Here is a 27,754-nt window from a genome sequence, read left to right as displayed (position 1 = left end):
TATTAAAGCAGCTGTGAAATTCACCATCCAGAGGAACAGCTTAGGCACTTCAAAATATTTTACTCCATACAAACTAGTATAAAATAGAACTACTATATTCTAATCCTTTAACGTAAGTATCCATAGAAGCATAAATCCTGTCAATAATTTAACAAATGTTCATTTTCTGCTTATTGTAGATCTCTTCAGATCAACTGGTCATCACCAGGACAGCCAAATGGCATCATCCTGGGATATGAACTCTTACGGAAAGTGTGGCAGAGGTGTACTCCATCAAAGACTCCAAGGAACAGCAAAAGTAGTAGAACGTGCATCTCATTAGAATGTAAAAAGCATGAAAATATCTGTGGAAAAGTATGTTATGATCCAGCATTGAAGGTATGTGTATATTCTTAATTTAGTGGCATAATGAAAAAATTACACTTTCCAGGAAAAAGTGAGTAAATCAAGCCTCTTTAGTTATTGGAGGAATGGATGTAGAGGTGTCTGCTTCTTTTGATATTTTAAAATCAAGGCCCTGGTGTATCTCTTGAAGCTTTTTAAAATCAAGTATGGATGTTTGAGCTCAGCAAAGGGATAGCTGTGCAAAAATCTCCAGCAACGTGTGTGAGTCAGCTGATGACAAGTGATTCTGTTGTCTTAAACTTATGATTGTTGACTTTGTTTCTTCTCTCAGAAGAAATGATCCGGTTAGCGTTTATAAATGTGTCTTGCATTAACACTTTCATTTGGAGCAGTAGCATAACTTTGGAGAGAATCCCCAGATCATTTTCATTTACTACATGCCAAAGCAGGGTAAAAGTGGATTTTATAGATGTGAACTAAATCTCTTGCACAGGAAGCTAAGCCAGAACTTGCGTTTCAGAAACCCTTCAAATATGCTCCAGATCTGGATGGGAGTTCAGACTCCCAACCAGACTGTGGACAACCTCACGTCACAAGCACGCATCTGAAATTTCTTGCCTTCAGAAGGTTTTGCTCCACGTGCATAATATACATGTTCATCCCAAGGAATCGGGTTGTGTCTGATCCAAAGTAAATCTCACAAGCCGCGTGCAGTGGAAATCTGAGCAATCTCAGTACCAACTTCTTGAACCCACTGATCGAGTCCCATTGTGTCAAATTTCAGGGTGGATATATCTGTATATAGATCTCTGTATGTGTTTTTGCATCCCTCTTGGGACAGTCAGTTTTGCTCAGCTGTGTGCCGTAGATCACACGCTGTAAATTCCTAGACGAGTTTCATTATCAGCTCAGATGTTCAGGTGTCAGTGGAGAACATGATGGTAGTTCATATGGCTCCTTTGGTATAAAGTGATCACACTGGACCACTTACAGGCCATAGGAAATTTTCTAGGTGTATGCAGAATTTCAAAAATACTAATAAAACTACAAAACTCCTCTCCGGGTAAGGAATCATTCCTCAAAGCCTGCATGACAAATACTAGTTATTAACATGACTTGCTGTTTTCCCCACCCCATCTCAAATTCTTCCTTGGCTAAATGCTTAATGACCAGATTATCCAGCACAGAAAATCTATTTAGATTCAGCTACAAGTGGGTGGTTATTCCATGACAATGATGAGCAGCTCTGAATGGGATCCATTGTGATTTGTCAGATGTATTTTTAAATTATGGCTATTTTCAGGTTAAGCTTCATATGAGTTCCTGTTTGGGAGTAGGATCAATAGCGTAGCAGGAGTCTGTAATGGTTTTTATTGACAAACAAGGTAGAAAACTCTTCATTTGAAAATAAGATTTAATGTAATGAAATAGTGTCCCTATTTGTCAAAAGCGTCATCACATGTTCCATGACTAAAGCAAACAATATGTATTCATGAGATTCCCTGTCCAACAAGACAGTAATTAAGGGAGTGAGTTATCTGAGGGGTTCAAATCAAAATATAAATTATTCCAGCCAACACAGATTTAGCTTTTGAGTTCCCTCGAAAGCAGTACTATAGTAAATGTATGTATTTGTGAATTCTTGCAAGTGAAACATGGCCAGTCATTTTCTCTAAAAAGTTAATTTACTTATTTCAGGTTTTTGGCATGGTAGACTTTTTAATAGATCTTGGCACGTGTAAGAGTTAAGTTTGCATTATATTAATTTTAGAAGTTTTCTTCTCCATTTTTGTTTTTTCAGCCTTCATGTGTCTATGGTAACTTTGAGCTTGTAGAGTGTCCGTTTATTTTTATAGCTTCCTGACCTTCTATTTTTTTCTAATTAATTTTGCATTAATTTGTTATAATGTTCTCTCCATTTCTCAGAGAGTGCAATTAGGAGTGGGTGCTATTTGTTAAGTAATGGATATATAATAAACAACTGCAAGATCCACAGGAAACTGAAGCACTCATACATAAAATGACACGGGAGTAATTTTTGTGGGCGAATTGATTAAAATTCCCCTCCCAATGCTCTGCCTGGTTTGCTATGTGTATCTGCATTAGCCATCCAAAATGTCTGTAAGAAATATCTACAGAGCACATCTGTGTTCCTCTTAAACTAGAGTTTGCAACAGGAACAGGGTAGGATCTCGTGTGGCAGCCCTGTGTCTCGCTTTTATAGAATTCATTTTCAGGCTGTGCTAGCTATAATGCTGAGGCATTTATGACAGTATATGTGGTCTTTAGATTCAACAGTCTGCTGGACAGAAGTGAAGAAAAGCAACCCTGACCAGCGTACACTTGTTTTGAAAAGAAAGCCTCTTATCATGTTGCCAGCTGCTATTGACCATACATTAATCGTATAGCGAAATGCAAAGAGATGCCACTGAGAATTGAATGCTGAGCAGCTTAAGTAATGTTCAGATCCAGAATAATGAACAATTTTTTTTGTTATTTGGTGATAGACTGATCAGCAAAAGCAGGCAGATTGCATAAACAAATTGGACTTATGCTCAGGTCATTTATTGCACCCTGTATGTGAGACACAATTTCCTGTTACGCTTTCCTTGCATTCAGGGGTACAAAGTGAGAAGAAAGCTAGGCAAAAAAAACCCTTGGAGATACGTCTTGGGTTACTTATTAGTATTTCCATATGGATTTATGGGTTACATTTGGCGTCCTCAGTTTGCTACTGTGAGGCACTGCAGGAAGAGATAGATTTGTTGTAATTTCTTGTCTACATCAGAGATGACCAAAATAGAATCCCCTCCATCCATAGAAATCAAAGTGTTTCAGTAATAGAAACACAAGGGTGTGTTGTCAGTGTGCAGCAGAGAGGGATGCAGGACTTGATGATCCCAAGGGTCTTTTCCAACCTGAATTGTTCTATGATTCTATGATTCTATGACTCTTCACCTAACGTTGGCTACGTAGCTCACTTGCATCGGAAAGGCAGTGCTAAATGGCGCGGGTGCAGGGTTGCACTCGTTTATGTGTGCTGCATTCGGGATCCAGGTTAGTATCTCTCTGTATAGTGTAAATAAACTAACCTGCTCAGAGCTGTCTTGTGAATCTCTAAAAGAAGACCTTTTCATTACAAGGAACACGTGTACCTGCACATTCATGGGCTCACGCAGGCCTGATATTAAGCCTGATGAAGGCCAAAAGAGATTCCTGCTATCTTAAATAACTTTTGCATCAGATCCCTCATTCTTGTTTCCAGTTGTAATCAAGTTTTCTGCTTCAATATTAGAAATTGTCGTTATTTTAATTAAACTAATGCTGTGCTGTGCCTAGTATCCTTACCCTAGTGTTTGTATACAGACATGTATGGATTTGTAGTTCTTCAGTGCAGAAAGAATTTAGAAAAGGGTGGGGTTTTCTGTGTATAGTTTCACAGAAAACCTGAGAATATACTCTCATGATGAATTTTGTCAGCTGCCAGGAGGGTCCCTTTGTCCTGTGTACCTGTTACAGTAACAGATCTGTGCTGCTCAGGTGTTCCCAAGCTGCCAAAACTAACAGTCTTCTCCAAGGTGTTTTCAGTAGGATGTGATCCATAGCTCTATCCATATTTGAAGCCTCAAAGCAGACATCAGCTTACAGAGCACACATCACAAGATCTGCAGAGATGTATTTCAGTTAGCAAGGCAATGTGTCCTAGCTTCACCCATCAGCGACCGTAATCTCAGTACCGATGGGGAAGCATTCCTGTATTATCCACTGAGCTGCCAAACTGTCCTTCTGTTGTCACTGGCATCCTGAAGTGAACACTGAAAAAAAATGAGACAGGTACAGTAAAAAAATAACTGAAATAGTGGCATAAAGGCTAATAATTTCTGTACATAATGGATCAAGAGTATGAACATCAACAGTTAAAAGGGTCCTGACTGATGGTGTTAATACAGCTTCAGCACTTGTTGTTTTCAGTAGCAACAAGCTGTATAAATGTGCAGTTAATCAACTAATCAAATATAACATTGACATTACTAGGAAGTACAGGCTTACCCCTCTACTCCTAATTAACATATGCCAGTTGTTAAAAACACCAGCAGGACTCTAAGAACAGGAGGAGTGAAACAGTGGCTTGACAGCTAGGCTGAAAAGTATGATTTTCAGGAATGAAAACTAACACATCTTGACACTGGTGAAGGGTATTCCACCAATACTTATGTAAAATTTACTATTGATGCTATCAGTATTGTGTAAATTCTTTTCAAGTTCTTTCAGACTTAGAAAACCTTTGAAAAGGTATTGTGGATAGTATGTGTTGTAACACACCTAAAGGCAGGAAATGAAACTCGTTTTAGTAAGATAATATTTAGTGATTTGTAACTGAATAATAATATCTGCTCATAGATTTTAGATCTAAGGCTGTACCAATGATCAAAAGAGAACAGAAGTTTGAGAAAAGAAATGGATGAGTAAGCATATTTAGAAAAAAAACGGGTGTCTATATAGATTCAGAGATAATTTAAGTAAAAAGGAATGACCCTTGCTAATTTGAAATATTCCCTCTCATATGAGAACATGATGGGTCAATCATTACTCTGGTGCTTTTCTACAGGCAGAATTTTTTAATGAACTCCTCTAGCTAATAGGAATTCCTCAGAGTGTTTTGTGAATTGCTATTTCACAAAGTGGCTCTGGCAGCAAGCGTTTGACAAGAAGGATAAACATGGCTGCCTAGCACATCTGTTTATTTGAATAAGTCAGTCGTAGCTCAACTGGCATGTGTCCATAAGGCCAGATAATATCCTTCAGCAAAGTCTTCAGCAAGCAGAGGGATCAGGGATGACACAATTTTAATTAAAAGAGAATTGCATAGATAAGTTTGGAGTATTTTTTAAAATTGTTAAAATATTGTGTAATCCTGCCTGCAGATCTGATATCTGGTTACTCCGTGCCGGTGTCATGGCTGACTGGGCCTTCCTCAGGTGTCATCATAAGCCTTTCTTTGTGCCCAGCCCTTCCTGGTCCCTATGCCCCTGGGTCACAGTCCTTCTGTGGACTTGGATGGGAGGAAAACTACGGGATTGATTTATGAGCAGCTCCATCTATTGATATTTTAAGGGCTCCCATGATGGCTAAGGATGAACATCTTCTATCATTTTCAGAGATCTTATGGTTAGCAAGCATATGTCAAGCATTCAACCTTCTGTACGAGGGTGAGATCTCCGACCTGCCTAAAATCTTGGTGTCACTACATCTGATCACTATGAAGCTTCTACTTTCATGTACATAGCAACACCATCCAGTTGGGACTGTCACTTTTAGATCTAAGAGGATGAGATAATAATAACCTTTTGCCACTATAACTTTCAATCCATCTGCTTTTCTTCTTTGTCTATGACATAATTTTAGCATTACTTGAATGCATTTATTTTATGGATTGATAATGTGGAATCCTTGCCCTGAATATCAATGCAAACAGAAACTATCTTTAGAGGACTGCCAAAAAGGTGTTATTTAACAATTTACAACTGACTGCAGAGGATGTTACGGAGATACATAATAATAGCACAAACTATATCATTCAGTAATGCCAGATGAGAGTCTGAATGCGTTTTAGAGCTGACTGGACCCCTTTTGGAAGCTGTCTATAGGGCATTCAGAAATACTGAGGGTCTTAAATAATTTTTAACAAGGAACAGTAGCTGCTGAAGCTCTTGTGGCTGTTGAGCTGGGGATTTTTTGAGAGAATTCAGGAGGAAAAGGAGAGACACCAGTAAAAATGAAATCTTACATTTAACGTTGCAACCAGAATGCTTTAGAGTTAGGACTAAAATGGCCCTGACATCAAAGATATGCAAGTTTCTTTATCTCAAAGATGGAAAGACTAAGTTCGAGTGAAATATGGGTGGTGCACATAACCAAAAAGAAGGAAACACTACAGGGATGCCAAGTTAAATCCATGAAAAAAAGAGGAGAAATTGGGATAGACAGATCACAGAGAGAGACACAGTCCCAAGGGGCACACAAATTGGAACCGAGAGTGTGTGAGGAACATGTATTGGCCTCCTTTTATGCAGGCAGGTACAGCATTTTCTGACTCTGGTGTCTCAAGCTCAGGATGCCGTAAAAAGGACAGGACAGAGGCCACTTTTTACAGGTGTCAAGAATTTCTGCTAAATGTGATCTATTCTGAGGACAGTGGCATGGTAGTACTTGATTTGATATTTTTAAATGACTTGGAAATGCAGAGAGACCAGGTAATCTGCTAGGTTTCTTTGGAGCCAATTGTAAATGAAGAAAAACTCAGCCGGGAGTCCATGCCAGTCATAAAAAAAAAAAAAATCAAAAATATAGGAAGCAGAGAAGAGGTGTAAAGCAGACTTTTGTTTGACATCTTAACTAATGACCTGGAAGAAAGAACAGTAGGTTAATTAAATTTGTAGATTGGATTATATTACCAGTGACAAGGTAGACAGCAAAATAATATAATAGGACCTACAGAGACTCAAAATTCCTGAACAAAAAATGACAAAATTCAGCTACGTTGGTAGTCTAAAACAGATGCTGAATGACAAAGTGTGCTGGAAAAGCAGAAGAGTGTGTGACAATTCAAAGCACATAAGGTTATAAAACCTCAAAATATAATGAGAAAAAATGAGCATCTTCTGCCCTGCCTCATGTTAATTTTGGGTTATATATTGTTTATGTATCGTAAATTGTTACATTCAAAATTGAACAAAACAAAGCATCATCTTTCTGAAGTCAAACAGAATTTGTTTATGACTTAGGGAAAGTAATAATATTTTTTCTGTATGTATATATTTGTGTTAACATTATAAATGGAATCCAAATTAGATGTCCTGAGCTTGGTAATATGTATTTTTTAAAGTTTTTTGCCAGCTACTAATTAAAGCACCTGGGTAAACAAAAGATCCTTTTAGAGGAACACTTCCTTTCTTTGCTGCTAAGATAACCTGACTTAAAATGTGGTTAGTCAGGGGCAGAGGTGCTCCATGTCAGAAGAAAACAAAGGAGCAACTCTGCTCTCCCCTCTGTGCTGTACTGCCAACAATATTTTCTGTCTAGCTGTAAGAGGCATCCTTCTGGCTAATGCAAGTTGTACTGTCTGTAGATTCTGAGTTTACAATTCTTTCAGTGATTCTACTGACTATTCTGTATGATTTGCTGTGTATATAGTGTGCCACTCCATTGGCACAGGAGTAAGTGTACACATAATTATTTGATTGTTCAAGCGTATAATTTTCTCGACAGCACCTAGAAAGTAATCCACAGTTAAAAGGGCTTTTCAAAATTCATTTCCATGTAAATTTTATTTTAGAAAAAAACCTCTTATATAAATACTATTTTCTTGAGATCACATTGTCTGAAGAACTTATTATTCATTTATTTTTGTGTGAAAGAAAACCCAAGAGCTTCTACTGGAAAATACTGGGTTTTTTCAGTTGTAAGGGTTTCAAGTGACATGTTTCATCATATATGAGTAAAATAAATAAATAATAGAATCATAGAATGGCCTATGCTGGAAGGGACCTTAGAGATCTTTTAATCCAACCTCCCTGTCATGGGCAGGGACACCTCTCAGCTAGATCAGGCAACACGTGGGGACAAATCAGGAAGAAAAGAAAAGGATAAGGTGGTGATAGATACCTATATATTGCAATCTACTCCACATTGAGAGACTCAAAAAGCCTTCAAGGCACATGAAGACGATTCATATTAATGGACTATTGTATTAAGGTGCTGTATGGTTGAAGGCCACAAAATAGCAGCATTCTGTCAGGTACACAGTAGCATATTGAAACCCGATAATGCTGGAGGGCACAGGATTTTAGCCAAGTTACATTTTGTTTGACTGCAGTCATATTAGTGCCTGTACTAGGATGTGTTGTACGCATTTTCATATACATTGTTTTGCCAGAGAGCACATTATGTTCTGTTTAACAGATATTACCTTACTGAATTTTTGTGGTTTTTTTTTAACTACTTCTAGGTGTGTTGCAATGGGATTCTGCACGACAATAAACCTGGCTTCCAATGCTGCGAGGACAAGTACATTCCATTTGTTCTTAATTCACCGGGGGTTTGCTGTGGTGGTCAGATACATGCTGTGCAACCGAAACATCAGTGCTGTGGTGGTTATTACACTAGGGTGTTAGTAGGTAAGAGACAACTCCTTTCCAGTGCTTGAAAGAAACAAAACAACAAAGTTGATATATCTGTTAAACCAAGGAGAATGAAAACATAGCAATAAATGTGGGATTTATCAAGGTTTCTAAGTGTCTTGTGTTCAGTGGGTTAAGTAGAGAAAATTGCACTGACTTTGTCTTCTGAACACAGTACGTTCTGTTTATACAAGAAAGGCTTAATTGATGAAACCTGATGATTGGGTCATTTCCCAGAGAACTAATTTATGCCAAACTATACTTAATTGCAGTAAGTGCAGCATAATGGGGAGGGCAGTTCTGCTTAATAGGAACACCATTAGGCAATTTAGTGGTGCGGTTTAGTTCCCTGCTTGACTTGACCCCACATTATTTTCCCTAGCCATTTCTTTTGTGGAACAATTGTTAGCATTTGGGGTTGATACGTGATTGTTGGGCTTGATTACGTCACTTCTGCTTGTTTCTACCTTGTCTTCTCTTTCTTTCTACCAATGTTACTGATCAACACATCCCATGTGTGTTATCTTTGGTGGAAAGCGGATCGTACTCTTACTCTCAGTATTGTTTGGGAAGTTTGCCAAACCTGTGCTTCTGTGCTATTGTGCAGAGTTGGGTTTTCCGGTTTGTTGGTGGATTTTTGGCAGGGAGAGGCGGAGGAAAAAGAGGAGGAGAGCCCTTTCAAGGGGCAGTGTTCAGAGCATATATCTCTTTGTAGGCAATTGTCAGGTCAGGAGCTAAAATGCTTCCATTACTCATGAGCTGGCACACATTCCCTAGGCTCAGAAATGCTTGAATTTTTGCCAACACATTCAGCACATCCCAAGTTCTAATCCTTTGAGAAGTAATTCATATATCACAATATTAGAATGCCTTCCATGATGTCATCAGAAAAATGCTATCACATGGAAGAACCGGAGAAGAGTATTTTGCTGGCCTCATTAATCTCAATGTACTGAAATGGAGAGATTATACTGTGACCTCTGTCCCCATCCAATGGTGTATGCTAACTAGCTTAATGTTGTTTACATCAAGAAAGAAAAGCCCAGTGAAACAAAACGTCTTATGTCTGAAAGCTCTGCTTGTTCAGTCAGCAGTCTACAAGCATGAAACAGTAAATGTTTGAACATGATTTTAAACATTTTTTTCTAAGTATACTTGCTGCATTCTCTTTTTCCATACTCTAAAGGGCAGTAACATGAACAATGTTGGTCACTTCTTTCTTTTTTATTTTTATAAATATGCTAATAACCTCAAGCTAAATGTTAATGTGGGTCATTCTTTGATAAGGATAACAATTAACTGGTAAGACTGCATGGTAGTTTTCAGAGAGAGAACATTTTCAAGCCTAGCTTGGAATGGATCCCATTTTGAGAGGTTAATGAGAAGGTTACTGATCCTTTGTGTCTTATGTCTAATAGTTCTTTAAAAAACCCAACAGTTTTATTTCCAGTAGATGTAAGCTACATTCTGTGTTTTAATACTTTCTCTGTATAGCAACTAAATTAGATTCTGAGGAATGCTGGAAAATATAATGAAGTATCTAAACAGATTATATCTATTATATTCTAGAAATTTCTTCTCATCTTTTTTTTGTTTATTATTGACTTTATTTGATAAAGTTATTTATACAGGAAACTCTCTAAGCATACATATTTCCCAGATGTTGTTTGGCCAGCTTGATAGCGCTAGATGTACTGAAGCACACTGGGCTGAAAGCATGAAGATTGCAAATTAGGAAGGCAGGAATCTCAGTTTCTGAAACAGTAGTGCCCAAAGAAGTGCAAACATCCGTCTCAGAACTAAGATGGGAAAAGAGATTCTTAAAGCAGAGCAGAACAAATAATGCTACTCTTTGGCAAGGAGTATTAGGGGGGAGGAAACGTGTTACATCACATATTTATTTATAACAGAAGCTGCATGGGTTTTAGAGCTCCTTTTCTGTAATTCCTAACCTTTCAGAAGAAAAGGACTTTAGATACTACTTTCAATGAGAAAAATGACTTTTCAAAATTAAGACACATTTATTAACAATCAGGAATCCGGATTGTTTAATCACCTTTATTTTCAATAGCAGAACAAAAACCTTACTCCTTCCAAATGACGTCTGAGCTGCAGAAAACATTGCAACACAGAAAGATAGTACAAAAATGTAACTTTCAGAACACTGAATCAGATCAGGTGCAGACACTAGTGAGTGAAAACGTTTGCCATTTACCATATTTTTTATATCCTTTGTAGCAGTATTATTCCATTCACAGCACACAGTTTGGTCCAGCCCACCATTGTAGTGGCAGCCTCATTGGCCTTCTGCAAAAGCTGTTACTTTTGCTTAAGTAACAGCCAAGCCCACTGATTGTGATGGTGGTATTTAATTTCTAAAGTGAGTTTAATCCTGAAGTTCCTTGGGAGATGAAGAACTCCTTAAGCAGTGTGAATTAGTCCTTCAAAACAAGTTTGGAATGATTTTAGAGGAGACAAGGAAATTTTTTGCTGAGAATAAGTAGGCTGACTGTTCTGCTAATCATAGCAGAACAAACTCTCTTTACTGTGTAGCTTCCTATACTTCAAGGTTTTCAGATGCATAATTATCATATTTACAGAAATTATTTTTGTTGCTTTTCTCAATTTGTCTTTCTCATGTTTGCATTTTGGTATCTTACAGAATCTTGGCCCTGAATTAATGAATGCATGTTTCTTTAGTTATTATTACAAATGAGTATAATACTTTCATAGCATTCTAAAGTACAAAGTGATTCCATGCTTTCAGGTGGAACATTTTGAACATGAAGCTACTAGTGTGTGAACTCAGACTTGTTACTATCAGATGAAACCTCTTAGGGATTTCAAATGCATAAATACTTTGCTTGTATTCTTAAATTTACAGGAGAAGTATGTTGCCCTAATGAAGAGGAAAACAGAGTTTCAGTTGGAATTGGTGACTCTTGCTGCCAAGGAATGCCTTATTCCACATCAGGCAATCAAATCTGCTGTGGTGGATACCTGCATGACAGTTTCAATCAACAGTGTTGTGGTAGAGAAGTTATAAGCACAGACTTGGTCTGTTGTGGTGATGGAGAAGCAGGGACTGCACACAGACCTCTCACAGGTAAGTGATAAGTTTTCAAGAAAAAAAGGGCCTTCATCTTTCTAAATCTCTCCTGACACTAACCATTCAGCAGTGACCCACTCAGATTTAAGCTGCATATGCTAATTTGTTAAAATTATGTTGTGCCTCAATCACCTGTTCTGATGGACCACAAGATGATGATCTTTCAATAGCTCTTCTTTGCCTTTGTCCAAAAGCTCTAGGTGCTGGACACACCAGAAAATTAAAAATGAGTGCATGATCTTTAGTTATGTCAGTAAGGAAGTAGGACTAGTCCCCTCTCAATGAGTAGAGCATAGGTAAGAATTGGCCACCTTGAGCTGCCATGCATCCCAGTGTAGGGATTTTGCATTTGCTCTGGAGATGTGGGGTTAGTCACCTAGAAATGCAAGATAGTTTAGTGGTCGTGGTCGTACTGGGTTGATGGTTGGAATAGATGATCTTAGAGGTCTTCTTCAACATCAATGACTGGATGATTCTGTGATGGTGCTATCTGCTCAGTGGTCTATGACCCTCACTTGTGCATCTACATAGGGGTAAACCTGCTGCAGTTTAAAATTACAAAAACTTAATCCCTAGCAGTAGTCATATGTTCTTCTGCTGTATACCATTAATCTCTTGCACATCATAGGAAATTACCCCATCACTGAGAGGTGCAATCTGAACCCTTCTTCCTCATAAAGCACTCTGTGATGAGCTGGTGACAGAGATTGGAGGTATTATTACAAACCCTGTTCAGGTATTTTCAAGTCTTTTCTTTCCACAGTTATTAGACAAATTATGTACCACCAGCCTTAGGCTTTCTCAGCCTGACAAAAAGACTTCAGAAACAATTGCAGTCTCAAAGGGGAGCCTGATTTCAAAACACAGAAATAATGAAGGTTTAGTACCCTGTTCTGCTTGGCGTACAAAGACGAGTGATACAATACTTTCACCATATGCGTGGCAGTTTGAGCCTCTGATTGTATAACTAAGGATCTTAATATGTAACTAAGAATCCAGATCTGAAGGCTGAACTCCTTTCCCAATAAAAGAGACAGTTCTATCTTCAGCTGATTTTTTCTATTTGCTGTATCCTTCAGGCACTGTGGAAGCACCCTAATTCTGTGTTGACTGCGGAAAGGGCTGACCAGAAGAGCTATCGCAGTGCTGTCTGTGGTTTCCATACTATCTTTCCCTTCCAGTGGTGACTGATGGAGTGCATGCTGTGAGCAGCACCGCTTGCAAGATTTCAGCTCCCCCTCAACGTGATCCCTAATTGTGCCTGATCTACGCAGGGCTCACAATGCCAGCTCAGAACAAGACCCTCTTGCATAGCCATGCATTGTGTGGCTGCCACAAGACGGGGCTGGCTCATAAAACATCTCTTTATGTACTTTATTACTTAAACTCTTTTATTTGCCTGCAGGAGCCCTTTAACAAAATCACATTGAATTGACTTTCTCACACCAAATCAAATCTCCCTGGTCCCAGTTCAGTTGTCTTTGTCAATATGTATTTTATAAATGGAGTGAATTAACAGATGCTGTTGGAACAGAACTGCTGGGGTAGCGTTTATGTTTTTACTGCTCTCTCTGGGCAGATGAGTTGTGTAGGAGTGTAATACAGGTATCTTGGGATGAACGTTATGTTCTTCATTTCAGTATATATGTATTCTTAACAGTTTTTCTCCTTAAATATATGTATTTAAAAAACATTGAGACCCCTCTTTTTAAAATGTGTTTAACCTATAGCGCTCTGTCATTTACACCATTTTTCTTGAGAATAGGTCAGGATGACATTTTTTTGACTATTAAGAAAGAAAACAGTGCCTTTCTCATCATTCAAAGGTTTTCTGTGAGGACTTTATGCTGTGAGCCAGCACACAACTGAACACAAATACAGGTTTGAAAAATGAATTAGCACCATAGTTGAAAAGAGGTTGTATTCTATTGCATTAAGCATAGAATAGATTGTAGTTTCTTATCATATCGTATACATCATGCTCAGTAGATTTTTGCTTAATTTCTTGGAGTAATTCTGCCTTGCTAAATACATCATGAAAATGCACAAGCCAGGCACAAAAATCTACCTGCTCCTTATCTCTATTATTATAATGAGTCTAATGGAAAAAATACCCTCACATAAAAACATAATTTACTTGTCACTGGCAAATGGATAAGTAGCATTTTGCAAGAATATGGTATTTGGAAAGATGATCTCATTGTCTAGAAGGGGAAAAGGTAACGAGCATGGCTTTATGCAAAAGCTGAAGTGATTCTGTTTTGTATTTGGCAATGAATGCCATGGTTGAAAATATAATGAAAATTTAAGGCTTTTGTTTGAGAGCTTTCATTTCTTGGAAAAAATTGTAGAAGAAAACATGGTTACTCTAAGGGCAAGCCTTGTGCACAGCCTTATTGTTACATGACCAGTTTGAAAGCGTCATGTTTCTGCAGAAGCTAGATCCACGTTTGCACTGGAATTGGTTTAAGGACTTGAATCGTAGAACTTTTTCATTAGCCATTGTATACCTTTTTCAGAAAGGCTGTCCTGCAGAAAGAGGTGGTTTTTCCATCTTGCATTACTCTGATTTGGTTGTTTTTTTTATTTTTTTTTAATTTCTATTTTCTTAGGTCTATTTTTCACCTCTTGTTGGCCTTATTTAGTAGGGTGACCATAGAGACATCTACTGGCAAAGGCTGGCAGTGATGCCATTGTATACACACATCCTGAGCCCCACTGCTGCAATGTGATTATCCTAAGTTGTCTATTTCTGACTATAAAGGATAATGTCAGCCAAAACCACTCTTGGATTTTCTCTTTTTTTTTTTTGTAAAAAAAAAAATTAAAAAAAAAAAAAAGCCAGTAAAATGCCACTATACTGACACCCCAGACTCATGAAAGATGATGCTGTGTGCTGTTGTGGTTCCTGATCTGTAATAGTTGCAATATCCACATGTAAGCCAAGGATTTTTGGAGGAGTTTGCAATGTACACTGGCTCTGTATTTTCTTGATCCTCTATTCTGGCTCCAAAGGCTAAGCCTTTTAATACTCATTTTTCCCTTTTGAAAGCATTGGTTTTGCAGATTTACTAAATTAGTAATTCATCGCTCAACTATGTTTGTAAATTTTTTCAGTTGCTGGGGATGAACATGAAATAATTGTTGACAGAAATCTCTGTTAGCAGAAGAGTCTTTTCCAGCCCATGGATTTTCTCTTTGCTGTAATGCATTATGTGCCTACGAAACATAAATATATAAAGCATGACACACACGTTCCAGCTGATATACAAACAAATATTTTGTATTTTTGGTATTTTGCTGAATTCAGCAAAGGCTTATAGGAATTTCTGGATCCTCAAGCAGTTGAATAAAGTGATTTTTAGAAGGCAGATCAATCCGTCAATACTACATGGTCCTGTTTTGGTTTTTCTTGGAGCATATTTAAAATTGTATATTTGAGGTGTCAAGGTTCAGGAGTCAAGTGTTACATGTGATGAATTAAGCAAAGGTCAGAGGCTATGCAATGCAGTTTCAGAAGATTGTCTGCCTCTGCCTTTGCAGCTCATTCATGCTGAAGTGATGCACTATGGGAATTACTACCAAACTCTGCTCTGCAACATCTGCTCTCCCTAAGTGAGTTAGTGCACGTCAGACATCTTTATGTCAGAATATTGCAGTGATGGATGCAGTCTTCAGAAAATGCTGCATAAAAATCTGGTGTGCCGTTCTGGCCATTAAGTGAAATTACTATTTAAATTAATGGCGCTGTCACAGTTTATCTGTGCAAAGAATGAACGCTGATTAGGGTATTAAGTAATTAGCAATTTATCACACTGGAACAAGGTTGATAATAATTAAAGAAGTAATGGTTTACCAAAGAAACTAGAAAGGGAGTCACTTCTTGTTATGTGAGTGAAATCTTGGCTGAAAAATTTAATTCAGTTAAACAAAGATGAGGTTCGCAGTGGAAGAATACAGCCCTGTTTGTTTCAATAGAAAAACAGTTCATTATCAAAATTTTAGTTTGCCTGTCAAAAGTCCCTTGGGGCTGTCTGAGTTGCTTATTAGTATTGAATTGAGTCATTTTCTGCATTAATTCTCTGCTTAAGATTGCTAGAATCCTAGGACAATTTGGAAAAGGGGTGTGAGTAGGAAGAAATATTTACCTCTTGGAGAGCTGGTGATCACAGTTTGATTGCTGTGAATGCAACCAGCGATGAAAAAAGGTAAAGCATGCAAGTAGCATCACCATTTTTAGTCATTCCAGTGATTGAAATGAAATGCTCTGAATACTTTAGCAGGATCATACCCTTAAAGAGTAATTTTCATTATATATGACTTCCTAAGAGAGATTTGCTGAAATAAATGGCAGTGAGAAAAGTGGCCACTTTTGCATGTGTTTTAAATACCTACACACTACGGAATTGTCAGATCAAACTTCTTGGTAGATGTAACAGTATATCACAGCTCTGGTTTTTTGTGTGTGATACCTTTCTAGTTGAATTAGTAATAACATTTGCTTCATTGCCAATTATAGAGGTGTTTGCAGCATTTGGTTCAGGGTTTTCTTCAAGATGGTGTGGGCTTCAATGCTGGTGTTTCACAGTTGCAGAGTAATTCATGTGAATATATAGAAAATTACACTGATTATGACAAGCTTTTAATTTAAAAATAAAATTATTAAAAAAGAAGAAAGACAGTAGGATTAATTTTGACAGATTATCAATTCTGCTATGGAAATGCAAATTATATTTAGATATTAACTTCTTAAAGAGTAATTCTCTGTATTAGATGGGTGAATCTTCACTGTGGGTATTTGGCAAGTCACCCATTCAGTTCTGCAGATCTAGTGTGAACCCCCACTTTAAAACATGTGAAACATTCTACATTGCTAAGATGCAGTACTGGAAGACTGCCCATGTGATGGGGGATAAGTGAGATCTGGCTGAATAGTATACGGAGAAGCTTTCTCCATTTCTCCTTTCCACAGGATATTTTCATCAACAGTCTATCTTCATCCTGCTGTTCACAGTGCCTTGGTATGGCATGTCATAGCAAAGGTTCTTACACAAGTTCAGCGATAGCGTATGTTGATTGTAGGGAGTCTCTGTTTACTCTACAAATTCTCAATTGTTTTCAGCAGGTCTAGAAGTCAGGACACTCACTTCAGTCACCTCATGTTCAGATTTAATCTTGCTTTAGCTAAATCTGCATAATTCCAGCTGATGATGATGATGGTGCCAAGCTATATTGCATTCTGGGCTTTCTCCTTTCTTTATTTACTTATATTTCATATTCAGATTTTTTTTTTGTTTGCTTGTTTCAGGGATGTTCTGTTGTGGGCAGGAGTACGTGAATATGTCAGATACCATATGCTGCTCAGGTTCCAGTGGTGAGTTCCTAGCACATGTTAGAAAGAATGACCAAGTGCCAGTAAAATGCTGTGAGACTGAACTTATTCCAAAGAGCAAAGAATGCTGTAATGGAGTTGGATATAATCCTTTGAAATATGTTTGCTCTGACAAGATTTCAGCTGGAATGATGATGAAGGTAATTGATAGAAAATCTCTCAGTAGCTCTGATTTGACAATGGAAAGAGAAATACACTGTTCATAACTATTTTTCTAAAATAGGAATATAAAAACTCTTGTGTGCATTATTCATTTTCACATTACATCCATATTAATACCGAATGAGTTCACCATGATTGATGTTATTGCAATGAATTCTAAAGGAATTAATAATGATTAGCTGCCTCTGTGAAGTGTTGCCCAGCACTTCAGATTAGTACAGTGGCTAAAAGCTGGCATACTAACAAGACTGGCATGTATAGCCAGCTTCCGTTCTGTGACTACAGTTCCTGATGATGTTCCTTAAGTGGAAATTGAAATTGAAGTGGCCAGTTCTGAGCATAAAAATGCTATTACATTTCAATTTTTGCAGGCAGTTTGACATAGATTCCCCAACCTCCTAAAATAAATGTAAATAAAAATAAAGCGTTTGATATTTTCTTGGTGGACTTAATCCTGATCCTATAGAAAACCAGTGTCAATTTTAGTGTGTTTCAGCAGTATTAGGGTAGATCCTTGTATATTGTTTAGCAACAATTTTTTTTTTGGCTTTTTATTGGGTATTATATTTTTTGTGCCTTCTGTGCCCAACAAATTACACATATTATTTCCACTCTGGTTTAATATAAGAGTAAACTAAACATCATAAAGGCTAATTTCAACTTTTCTAAGAGTGGCCAGTGACTATAGGTATCAGCATGAGGCACTTTGGCCAAACATTCAAAACTGCAAAGTCTTGCAACTCCAGTTGGATTCAGTAGAACTCTTCAAGAATTAGCATCTTATGTGTTATACCTAAGGTGTAAAAATATTGCCGTTATTACAATTTTTGTTTAAGAAAATGAACATTTCAAAGTATGGAAACTCTGTTATATATATATGTATATTATTTTATATAAATATATAGTTATATGGAGAGAGAGAGAATGCTGGTGAGAGAGAAAGAGGGTTTGATATTGTGAATTCTACAGTATGGAAATCAGGTAGATACTGTGGAATTTATCACTGAAGTAAAAAAGAACAGACCCTATCCTACCACATACATGTGTTCCTGTATCCTTTTCATTCATCTGCTAAGTTAATACACAATATTTCTTCCATCTTCTCCTTTTCATGTAAAGGATTTCATGTCATTTGATTTTCAGACTGAATAATTTTCTCCTACAGAAAATCCAAGTGTTGTGATGAGTCAGCTACAGTTCCCAGTGCATTATATTAGTAGTTTATGCAAGGCAAAAATTGGCTGAGAATAGGTTAATGAAGTCTAGTAAATAACATGGTAGATCCATGCCTTAGGTATAATGTATAAACAAAGGAAGCACTTTGTATTTCACTTGCCCACAGTGGAAAAGAGATAGCACTCCTGGCTTTCTGATATATATAGATGTACTAACTTTAAAAAGACTGATATTCTGAGACATATTCTGGTGCTACTTTATATGTGAATCAAATCCTTCTATATCCTACATCCTATATTGGTATCTATCACGATGTAATTTTTGTGAAAGTGCCAAGTTTGGGAAATTACATTACCTGAAGTTCATAATCAGCTAACAAACTAACTTTGGTAGGTATGTTAAGGAAGCATTAGATATAATCTGTTTGGTTTTCCTTCTGAAGTCTATAGCCTAATGGGCATAAATATTTGTAGCAAATATTGCAGTACATTTCTTCCTGCTACATCCTATATTTTATGAGAACTATTGCTCTCTAGCTTATGGTTTGGCAAAAATACTATTTCATGAACTTTAATCGAAACTTGTGGATGTTCAGTGTATATTTCTATTTCTGTGAATTGTTCTTTATAGGTTAAATCTTACACCTGCATCAACACTTGCAGAGGTCCTCTTACTGAAGCGAAACTGCTGTTTAGGAGTGATATGGTAGAAGACACAATTTATATCACCCATGGATGGAGTTGTCAGCCTTGACAGCTGCCAGGGAATCGCACAAAGCCCTCTTGTGTACTTGGCAAGCTATGAGAGGGTCTGGGAAGTTGCTACAGATTTGCCATGGGATATTGGACTTTGCAGAAGCAGAATGTTCAGATTCTCAGATAAATCCCGTTCTCGTTCGATTATAGACTATTCTGCTTTCAACAAACCCAGGCTTTTGGGCTTCCAGTGGTTTAACATTTGTGATGTTTTCAAGCAAGGACCCTACAAAACAAGATATTTCTTTTATAAAAGTCTATAAAAGCATTAATGACCAAAGACAGTGGCTTGAAGGATCTACCGTATGCTAGAAATATCAACATACTTGATGTGGTTACTTGATTTGTATGTTTTTGTATGTTTTGTATTCATTTGTAAAGAAAGGAAGATGTGGTAGATATATTTAAATCATATGTGTATTCCTTAGGTAAAAGAAGAATGCCAAGCTAATATCCTTTGCCCTTTATCTATGGAGGCAACAGCACATTGTGGAAAGTGTGACTTTGATCCTAGGGAGAATATCTGTGCATGGGTAAAAGGTGTGCCGAGTGCTACGGAAGACCAGATAAAGGAAGGTGTGTGTCCAGCTGAAGAGGAGACTGTCTACACTGGAAGTCCAAACAAGTATTCATTTACAGGTAGGAAAAACTGGCATATCAGATCCATGATTTGCTAGTGAGTTTAATTCACTCTGGAAATAAAAGATGTCCTGAATGCCATCAAGTATTCTAATTAAATGTGAAGCAATTGTAGTGAAGTGGTATTCTTTAAAAATTTATCTGTAAATCAGGACGGTATCTTCAGGGAAATTAAATAAGTAACAAAAGTTAAGTGAATACCTAAGATCTAAACCTGCTTTCATAAAAGTCGATAGAAATATTGCTATATCAGAAAATAATCCTGACTAAAGGAACAACTTCCATATCTGTCTATCTTTATACACAGAAGTAGTCCCGTAGGCGTAGGGGGGAAAAAAAAAAAACCAAACCAAACAAATCAACACAGAAGTTATTTTATATTTTGATAAGCCTGAGGTGATCCATGTGTAACTCTTTTTCTAGACCTGAACCTCGAACCTTTTGTCACATATGAGTACAGAGTGGCTGCTTGGAATAGCTATGGAAGAGGCTTCAGTGAAATTAGCAGAGCTGTCACTAAGCAAGATGTACCGCAGGGTGTAAGTCCGCCAAAATGGACCAAAGTGAATAATCGGGAAGACATGATACTTCTAAACTGGGAGGAACCGCTTCAACCAAATGGTATTAATACATGTAAAAAAAAAGGGTATCTTCTATCATTCAGCTGAGAGTGTTCCAGAATCAAAACACATTTCTTAGTTAATCACTGGCACCAAAGTATACATATTCCTAAACTCTGCAAGATTATGCTTTAGGTTGAGATTTTCATTGTAAGGGTAGGGTCTGACTTCACAGAATTCTACTGAGTATGTCTTTAAGAAGTGCCCAGAACGCTCTATTGAATGCAGTTGTAATCATTGTTGGCAAATATGATCAGAAAATCACAATCACGTTAGAAAATATTTGGGTATTCAGAGTCGGAGGGAGTGGGTGATACTCATGTTTTTTTCAGGAAATCTTGCTTATGATTTTAAAACTCCAAGGAAACTTGGAATAGCTCTCAATAAAAAATGAGGAAACACTGAGGAGCTGCGTCAGAGGTTGAGGACAGTAGCTGATAATTGACATTAGTCATTTAAACAGGATGATTTCCTGTTACAGTGGTCTCCCAGAGATTTCATTTAATAGTTTCCATGTGCAGAGTAGGCTATTGCAGTATACCATCTCACAAGCTTTCTCAGCTAACAAAAAGGAAAACTTTCTTTGTGCAATAGGTCTTATTATTCATTATATCATTCTCCGAAATGGAATCGAACGTTTTAGAGGAACAGAAATGAGCTTCACAGACACAAGTGGTGTCCAGCCATACCAAGAATATTCATACCAGCTGCGAGCCTGTACTGTTTCTGGTTGCACAGACAGCAGAAAGGTTAGTAAATTGCTCTTTATGGAACTGGTGCCAGAATATTATCAGCCAGCATGGCAACATGAAAATTCTTTTGGAAAGGTGTAATCTGAAGACGTGATGATTATTGAGTAAGCAAGTGAAAAACATCAATAATCTTATTTGGATTCAACTACTGACAGGTGATTATTTGGAACCTAATGTTAGTATGAGCAAGTGGAAGAAGAAGGGAGTACCTCAGTCTTGGCAAAGCTGAAATTGTACTGTAGGAACTGATATTTGTTAAAGAGAAAGCTGTACATGATAGAATAGAGTAAGGAATATTAAAATGTGCTTTCTCTAAGCCTTGAAATCAAATCTTTGCTTCTCACTAGGAGGTCTATAGCCTCTTGTTCCTTGACATTTCTTAGTTTATCTGCTCTAACTCTACTCTACCAATTTGTTCAACAACATTCTTATTCTGAGCCTCCTTCCATTCTATTACCCTTCTCTGGCTTTCCATGTCTGCATCTGCTTCAGGCTTTACACTCCATTTGTGTACAACCTACCTCTGCTTCAGTTTTAAGCAAACAGAATCTCTTTCCTCCCTTTGTCACAGCTTCAATTCCTTTTCTATCACTTTGAATCACAGATGCCTTTCACCAGCATTACTGTTTAACCAGGTCTAGGTTCTATTCTGTAACGTGCCAGCCTTATTCATAATTTGGAAAAATACTATTTCCTAAGTGACCTCTTTTACACAATAATATCCTTCCCTCTGTGAAAATGAATTTCTAGGACTGCAAGTAAAATCTACAGGGCAGAGGTGGGGAATAGTGACTGTGCTTTGCAATTATTATATTATTATGTGTAATTATTCATTATTATATTATTATATATTTAAAAAGTTTTTTTCCCTAGGTGCCTAAATGTTTTTCTTATTGATGCAAATCTCAGCTAAAAGTATGAGAAACAGATACAGAGGAATTAAGATAGGCATATAGTCCTCTGCCTACATGCAGAGGTCTGGAAGCTATGTAGGCAGAGTTGCTGCAACCATGGGCCTGAGCAAATAAATCCTACTTATTTCACTTGCCTGTAATTAAGGCATTTACTGTTGCAAACACCGAAGTCTGCAAGTAGGGACTTATTCCACCAAAGCCACTAAGACAATATATTATAGAGGGCATTTTTGTATTTACAGCATAATATAAATACTTTATGGTGGTAATAACAGAAAAAGAAAAGTGATTCTCAGAATCAGAAAAAGGTCTGGCTCACTTATTAAACCAGGGTAATTTGGAAGTGCCTCTGTAGGAGAGGGTAAGAGATGTGTCAACAGAAAATTAACTTTTATCTTTTTCTTCCTTTTCTGTGGAAAGAGCTTAACAATGCAAATTTATTCTATCTTTCAAAATCTTTGGTTTCCTTGCAGAAATATGGAGTTGCAAATAACTACAATAGAGTTCAGATTGCATGGGATATATGGAAGCTTAGCCCTATGTTTACAGGCACTTAAAATATTTGAAATCAGGCAGTTAAAATGCAGAGACACTGACAAACCATATGGAAGAGAGTTATCAAGAGTTTTCAAGCAATACAGGTTTTGTTGTTTCACCCCGTGCTATGCACTGCAGCTAAAACGTGTTGAACCTGTTGTGATAAATTGTAGACATAGACTTATGTAATGTATTCAAGGTCAGATTTCATTGTGAAAAAGGAGGAAAAAAGTAACTAGTTCTCCAGGCCCTTGGTAATGATATGCCAGGCCAAACAACATTTTAAAACAAAAGTGACATTCTCATTGATCATGGTATCTAGTGTACTATTACATTAAATTGCTGTTTAATTCATACGTCTTCAGGTAGTTGCAGTCACTGTCCAAGGAGTCCCAGAGAGTGTTCAACCACCAGACGTCAGTGCTTTGAACTCGACCGCATTACACTTAAGCTGGACTGCTCCCAAGAAACCAAATGGCATAATCAGAGAGTACCAGATTAAAGGACTTATATACACTGATGCTGGAAGCAGAATGCAATACACAGTATCAGGTAAGGAGATGGAGCTCTCTGACAGGCTAATGTCCTGTCCTTAAAACAGTTTTAACATATTAAAAATACTGCTTGTCACTAATTTTTAAATCCCCAGTACTGTGCATCATTTAGGATACTTTATCATGACTTTACATATCTTAAATTTATTTTTATTCAATCTTTTTCATTTTTGTCTGATGTTTGTTAAAATATTAACAGATTTAATTTCAAAATTTTAAAATAAATCTATCCAGCTTGATGCAAGGTGCATGCTTTGTGGTGTGCTCAAGTTCTCAGATACTCTGTGTAGGCTTCCCATCCTTTCACAGAGATTCAACTCTCTCTTTTACTGTCATCAATGTGCAGCAGTGTGACTGAAGTCATTAGTGCTGCTGTGAATGTGTAGAAGTGTAGGAGCAAGAAGGATCCAGTTCTTTTTGCCTGAAATAATAAAAGGGAAAAGAAAATAGAATGGGAAGGATCCTGGGTTCTTTTTATAGTCTTGTATGTTGCTTATATTAAATTTCTAAATATTTGGTGAAAGTTCACTAGTGTGTGTCTATCTGAAAGATGCTTCAGTCAAGGAATTTTTGGGAGAAGGTTTGACTCAAACCTCAAATGTATTATTTTTACATATTCATTTCTTAGTTATGTTTTAATATTAGACTGAAGCAAAATTGTTATTAGGAATGTTCCTGTTGAACACAAAACAGGAACATAAGCATTCTGGGGTATTTTTTTCTGCTCTTCAATCTCAGGCTGTTCATCAAATTCTTGTATTTATGATTTTTAGGAATTCATAAATACATTACTCTTTTCCTTTTTTTTTTTCCCCACTCAAGCAGGAAACTGAGAGTTTTGTATGTTACACACACCATATGACAGCCATCGAAAAGGTAGACAGGGCACATAAAACCTATACAACAGATATGGCATCCTCAACCACCCTTCAAAGCATGAGTCTTGAGTCAGAGTGGATCCCTTAGTGCTTTAACAAAGTTTGTCCTTGCTGTAGTCACTCACAGAGGAGTAAAGGATTGCTGTTCCTCTTTGACTATATCATGCTCAAGTGTGAAATTCATCAACTGTATATTACACCTGTGTCCATATTCAGTGCTTCTGGACATGAGATATTAACTAGAGTGTGCCAGTTGGTGGTACGTTTTTTAGAATTGCTGCTGTAAGTTTATACTGTAAAGAACACCTACCAACAAGGAATGATTTATCAAACCCATTCAGAAATGCTTCTTGTGCTCCCACTGTCCTTCCCAAACAGCAGTTACACCTCCAGAGAAATGGAGATTGGAATGCAAACAGTACTGTTTTTCTTAGCAGTTTGAATGGAGAGGAAATTAAATTACCTCCTGAGAAACAAGGATCTTTTTTCCTTTTGTGTGCCTGTTCCGTTAAACCACTGTCCAATGCTGCCATGTTAAGCCAGGAGTGAAATAAGTGATTGTTCCTCCTGACAGTCATAATCAAATCTTACGCTGTTTTCTGCAGGAGCTTCCTTGGGTAACAATGTCGAATTCCTGGCAGTAATTTAGCAATGTGGATAATTATTGCTTTGTAAATTAAAAGAATAAGAAAAAACAACCAAATTTATTTCATACATAATTTCAAAGGTTTGAACTGCTGCCTTGTTCCCTCCAGATGTATGTTTCGATTTTCCTGTCTTCCTTTTCTTTTCTTTGTTTTTTTCCCCCCAAAATGGCCGCTTTTCCCTGAGCAACGGTTGAACATTAATGAAGCTGTAGCATTGGTATTTCTTGAGACTTTGAATCTAAGGTCTTGCAAATAACAGACGAGAAGGCTAGCACCTTGCCACTGCACCATTGTCTTGCTGCTTATTTTTAATTACATCAAAGCTTTGGAAACATGATCCCACAAATGCTTTGTGGGAATAGTGGTGAATGTGCTCATCATGTGAAATCCATAAATTGCTTATAATCCTCTCAAGATGTTAAAAAAAGCATTAAGTAATTGAAGACAGGAAGTCCTCAGTTAATTATTTAGAGGTGTTATCAATGCTTTAAGTAAACTGAAGCATTTTCTGCTATCTCACCGAGTTGAATGCCACTGGGACCTAGGGGCAGCAGCCATCATCTTCTCATATTCTCTAATGCAAACAGCACATGGCAGCTTGTCAATAAAAGACCTTTTTATATCATTTATTACTGAACACTTCCACTACCCTGTACAGAACAATTTGGATGACAGTTATGGCATTGTTTCACTTTGTGTTACTACTACTTTACAAATGGGCCTGCTAATGCTTTGCAGTGGGGCTTTGCAGAGGGTAAGACTGAAGAAAATAATTAGGGGAATTGTAAAAGAAAGCTAAGAGTGCCCTCTTCAGCATCAGCAGGTGGGTTTATAGCAAAAATTCTGCTTAACTTCCCCTTTTTTAATGCACTAAAGATAATATTGTGAGTAAGAGGTTTTATCAAGAATTTGGAGGATCAGTCATCTATAGGTAAAGCCAAGCAAGATCACTGATGTTTACTTCAGTAAAAGAAACAGTAATAAGGAATACTTTATGACTGAATGGTTTTAAATTCTTTCACCTGATCATGTTCTCCATTTCAGGGTAGCAAAAACTGAAGAAATACAGAAATGTTGTCACTGGTCAACTCTATCTATGAGGCACTGAATCATTAGTAATATTCATCGAAAGAAACTCTTGGGGGTGGAGGGTTTCCATGAGGCTGTGGTCAGCAATCTGACATCCTCCTGAGTAAAATTCCCACAGCAAGGCCCAGAAGCTTTATCCTGGGAGCTAATTACTGACCTTACTGGAGCCATACCCACAAATGGACACGAATAGTATCAGAAGACATTGATTTGGCTAAGAGAACAATGCATTGCTAAAAAAAACACCGTATCACTGCCTTTTGGCAAATGACAAATGCTGCAATAACAAAAGAGACTGCTAAGTTTAAGAAAAGAGAATTAAAAACTCCCCCCAAAAATAGACTAAAAAAGTAAAGGAGAGGAAAAGTATCCTCTAGTGAACAATCAAGCAGAGAAATTGGAAAAGCAAAACGCTGTTTATGTTTCAAGATTATCTTGTTATTTTTATTATTAATCACATACATAGATTTGCACAGAGCTTTCCAAAGCATGCATAAGACAAGGCATTTAATGCCAAGCTTTAATAATCTAGATAAAAATCTGCTGCAACTGCTCCATGTATGACTAGAGGTTTTAGGCATCAGAATTTCACCAATAAATTTAGTGAAACCATGTGCTCTTTTTTTTAATGCTCATTTTTCTCTTTAAAGTGTAGTTGTAAATGAGTATTGCTTTATTATGCATGTTTCCTTTAAAAGTGAACATGACTCCCTTTAGGGGAATTCAAGTAATTTGTTGCCACAGTAATCTTTTCTATTCTGAAATGTTAAATACTTGGCTTTCCTCCATGCCTTTGCCTCTTTCTAGTCTGCAACTGTCATTTTCTCCCTTCTTACTTTTATACGCAGTGTTCAGACGATTTTTCTTCTCTTCCAGTTCATGATTAGGTTACAGCCAGGGCTGTCCCTCTAAGTCATCTCTCTATTTTCTCTCCTTCATGTCTTGTTCAATTTGTAAGCAGTCTGCATCTCTTTCATTCAGTATTTTACCTTTCTATATAATTGTTGCTTATTCTTTCTTTCTATTTGTTCTTAATATATTTTAATTAAAATATCTTCATACTGGCTATAAGATGGGATTTTTTTTATAAACAAAGATCTTGCCCAGGCTTTTTTTCTTGTCACAGAATTGCATTTTTCTTGAAGTAATTACAGTCAGGCACATGAGCTACATCAAAAACACTTTATTAAGGTCACAAAGCCACGCACTTAAAAATGGACCTGTGTAATATGTGGGAATTGATCTGTATAATCCTAATTCAGCCTCTTTCACATAAGCAGTCTGCATTACACGATACCGTAGTCGTTTGCATGTTGGGTTATTGCCTCGTTCAGTCCATAAGCTGTGTTTCCTCTGTGGTGGACTAAAATGGGGGGGGGAGATAGAAGAAGAAAGACTCCTGTAAGTAGGACTGCTGCCTCAACTTTTGCTACGTTTAGTAGGTTTATTCCTCCTGGGAATCTTGGTGTAGATGGCCCTGCTTCTGCATATGCCGAGAGCTTAAATTTCCTTTTTGCTCACCAGAAGTCAAGGAGGTACGAGCCTCACGTTCATGTCAATGTGGAGCACAGCAAGGGAGATGACAGGGATGGTGCCAACCCAGAGGGACAAGATGTGGATGACTGAGGGACTGGAGGCACTGGCTGCCAAAAGGAGACGAAGACAAGGGGCAGTGTCCTGGGAGGATGGACACATCAGTCCTCTGTTGAACCGCTGCTGGCCTCCTCCCCAGCCCTGCCCATGGCCCCGGGACCCCATTTCAGGCCAGCCTGCTGCCCTCAATCCCTGCTCACAGCCGGGCTGGCCTCCAGCTCCACACAGCCCTGCCCTGCCCAGCGCCATCCCCAGGGAAGTGCCTGGGCTGGGGCTGCCCCTCGCCTGCCCCGCTCCCCAGGGAACAGGCCCTGGCAGGTCTCATGAATCCTGTGGGATGCCAGATGAGAAAGCTACAGCAGATGAAGTGTGCGATGGCACAGAGGAGAGATCGTCTCTAAATCGAGGCAGC

At 37.7% G+C, this 27,754-nt stretch overlaps 1 protein-coding gene across 1 annotated transcript in view; it reads left to right on the top strand.

The window, feature by feature from the left end:
- The window catches only part of LOC104271201 (usherin-like), a 136,602-nt gene that overhangs the window by 38,067 nt on the left and 70,781 nt on the right, over nucleotides 1-27,754 (top strand). The window contains exons 10-17 of the mRNA XM_009865805.1: nucleotides 180-378; nucleotides 8,354-8,522; nucleotides 11,410-11,631; nucleotides 16,943-17,166; nucleotides 19,548-19,758; nucleotides 20,182-20,379; nucleotides 20,973-21,127; nucleotides 22,947-23,133. Of these exons, the coding sequence (XP_009864107.1) occupies nucleotides 180-378; nucleotides 8,354-8,522; nucleotides 11,410-11,631; nucleotides 16,943-17,166; nucleotides 19,548-19,758; nucleotides 20,182-20,379; nucleotides 20,973-21,127; nucleotides 22,947-23,133 (1,565 nt within the window). The remainder of the gene's footprint in view (nucleotides 1-179; nucleotides 379-8,353; nucleotides 8,523-11,409; nucleotides 11,632-16,942; nucleotides 17,167-19,547; nucleotides 19,759-20,181; nucleotides 20,380-20,972; nucleotides 21,128-22,946; nucleotides 23,134-27,754) is intronic.

The sequence above is a fragment of the Apaloderma vittatum genome, unplaced genomic scaffold, assembly GCF_000703405.1.
Source record: "Apaloderma vittatum isolate BGI_N311 unplaced genomic scaffold, ASM70340v1 scaffold10613, whole genome shotgun sequence".
Taxonomy (NCBI): Eukaryota; Metazoa; Chordata; class Aves; order Trogoniformes; family Trogonidae; genus Apaloderma; species Apaloderma vittatum.
The sequence above is the reverse complement of the archived record's forward strand: the minus strand, read 5'-3'. Positions and strand labels throughout refer to the sequence as shown.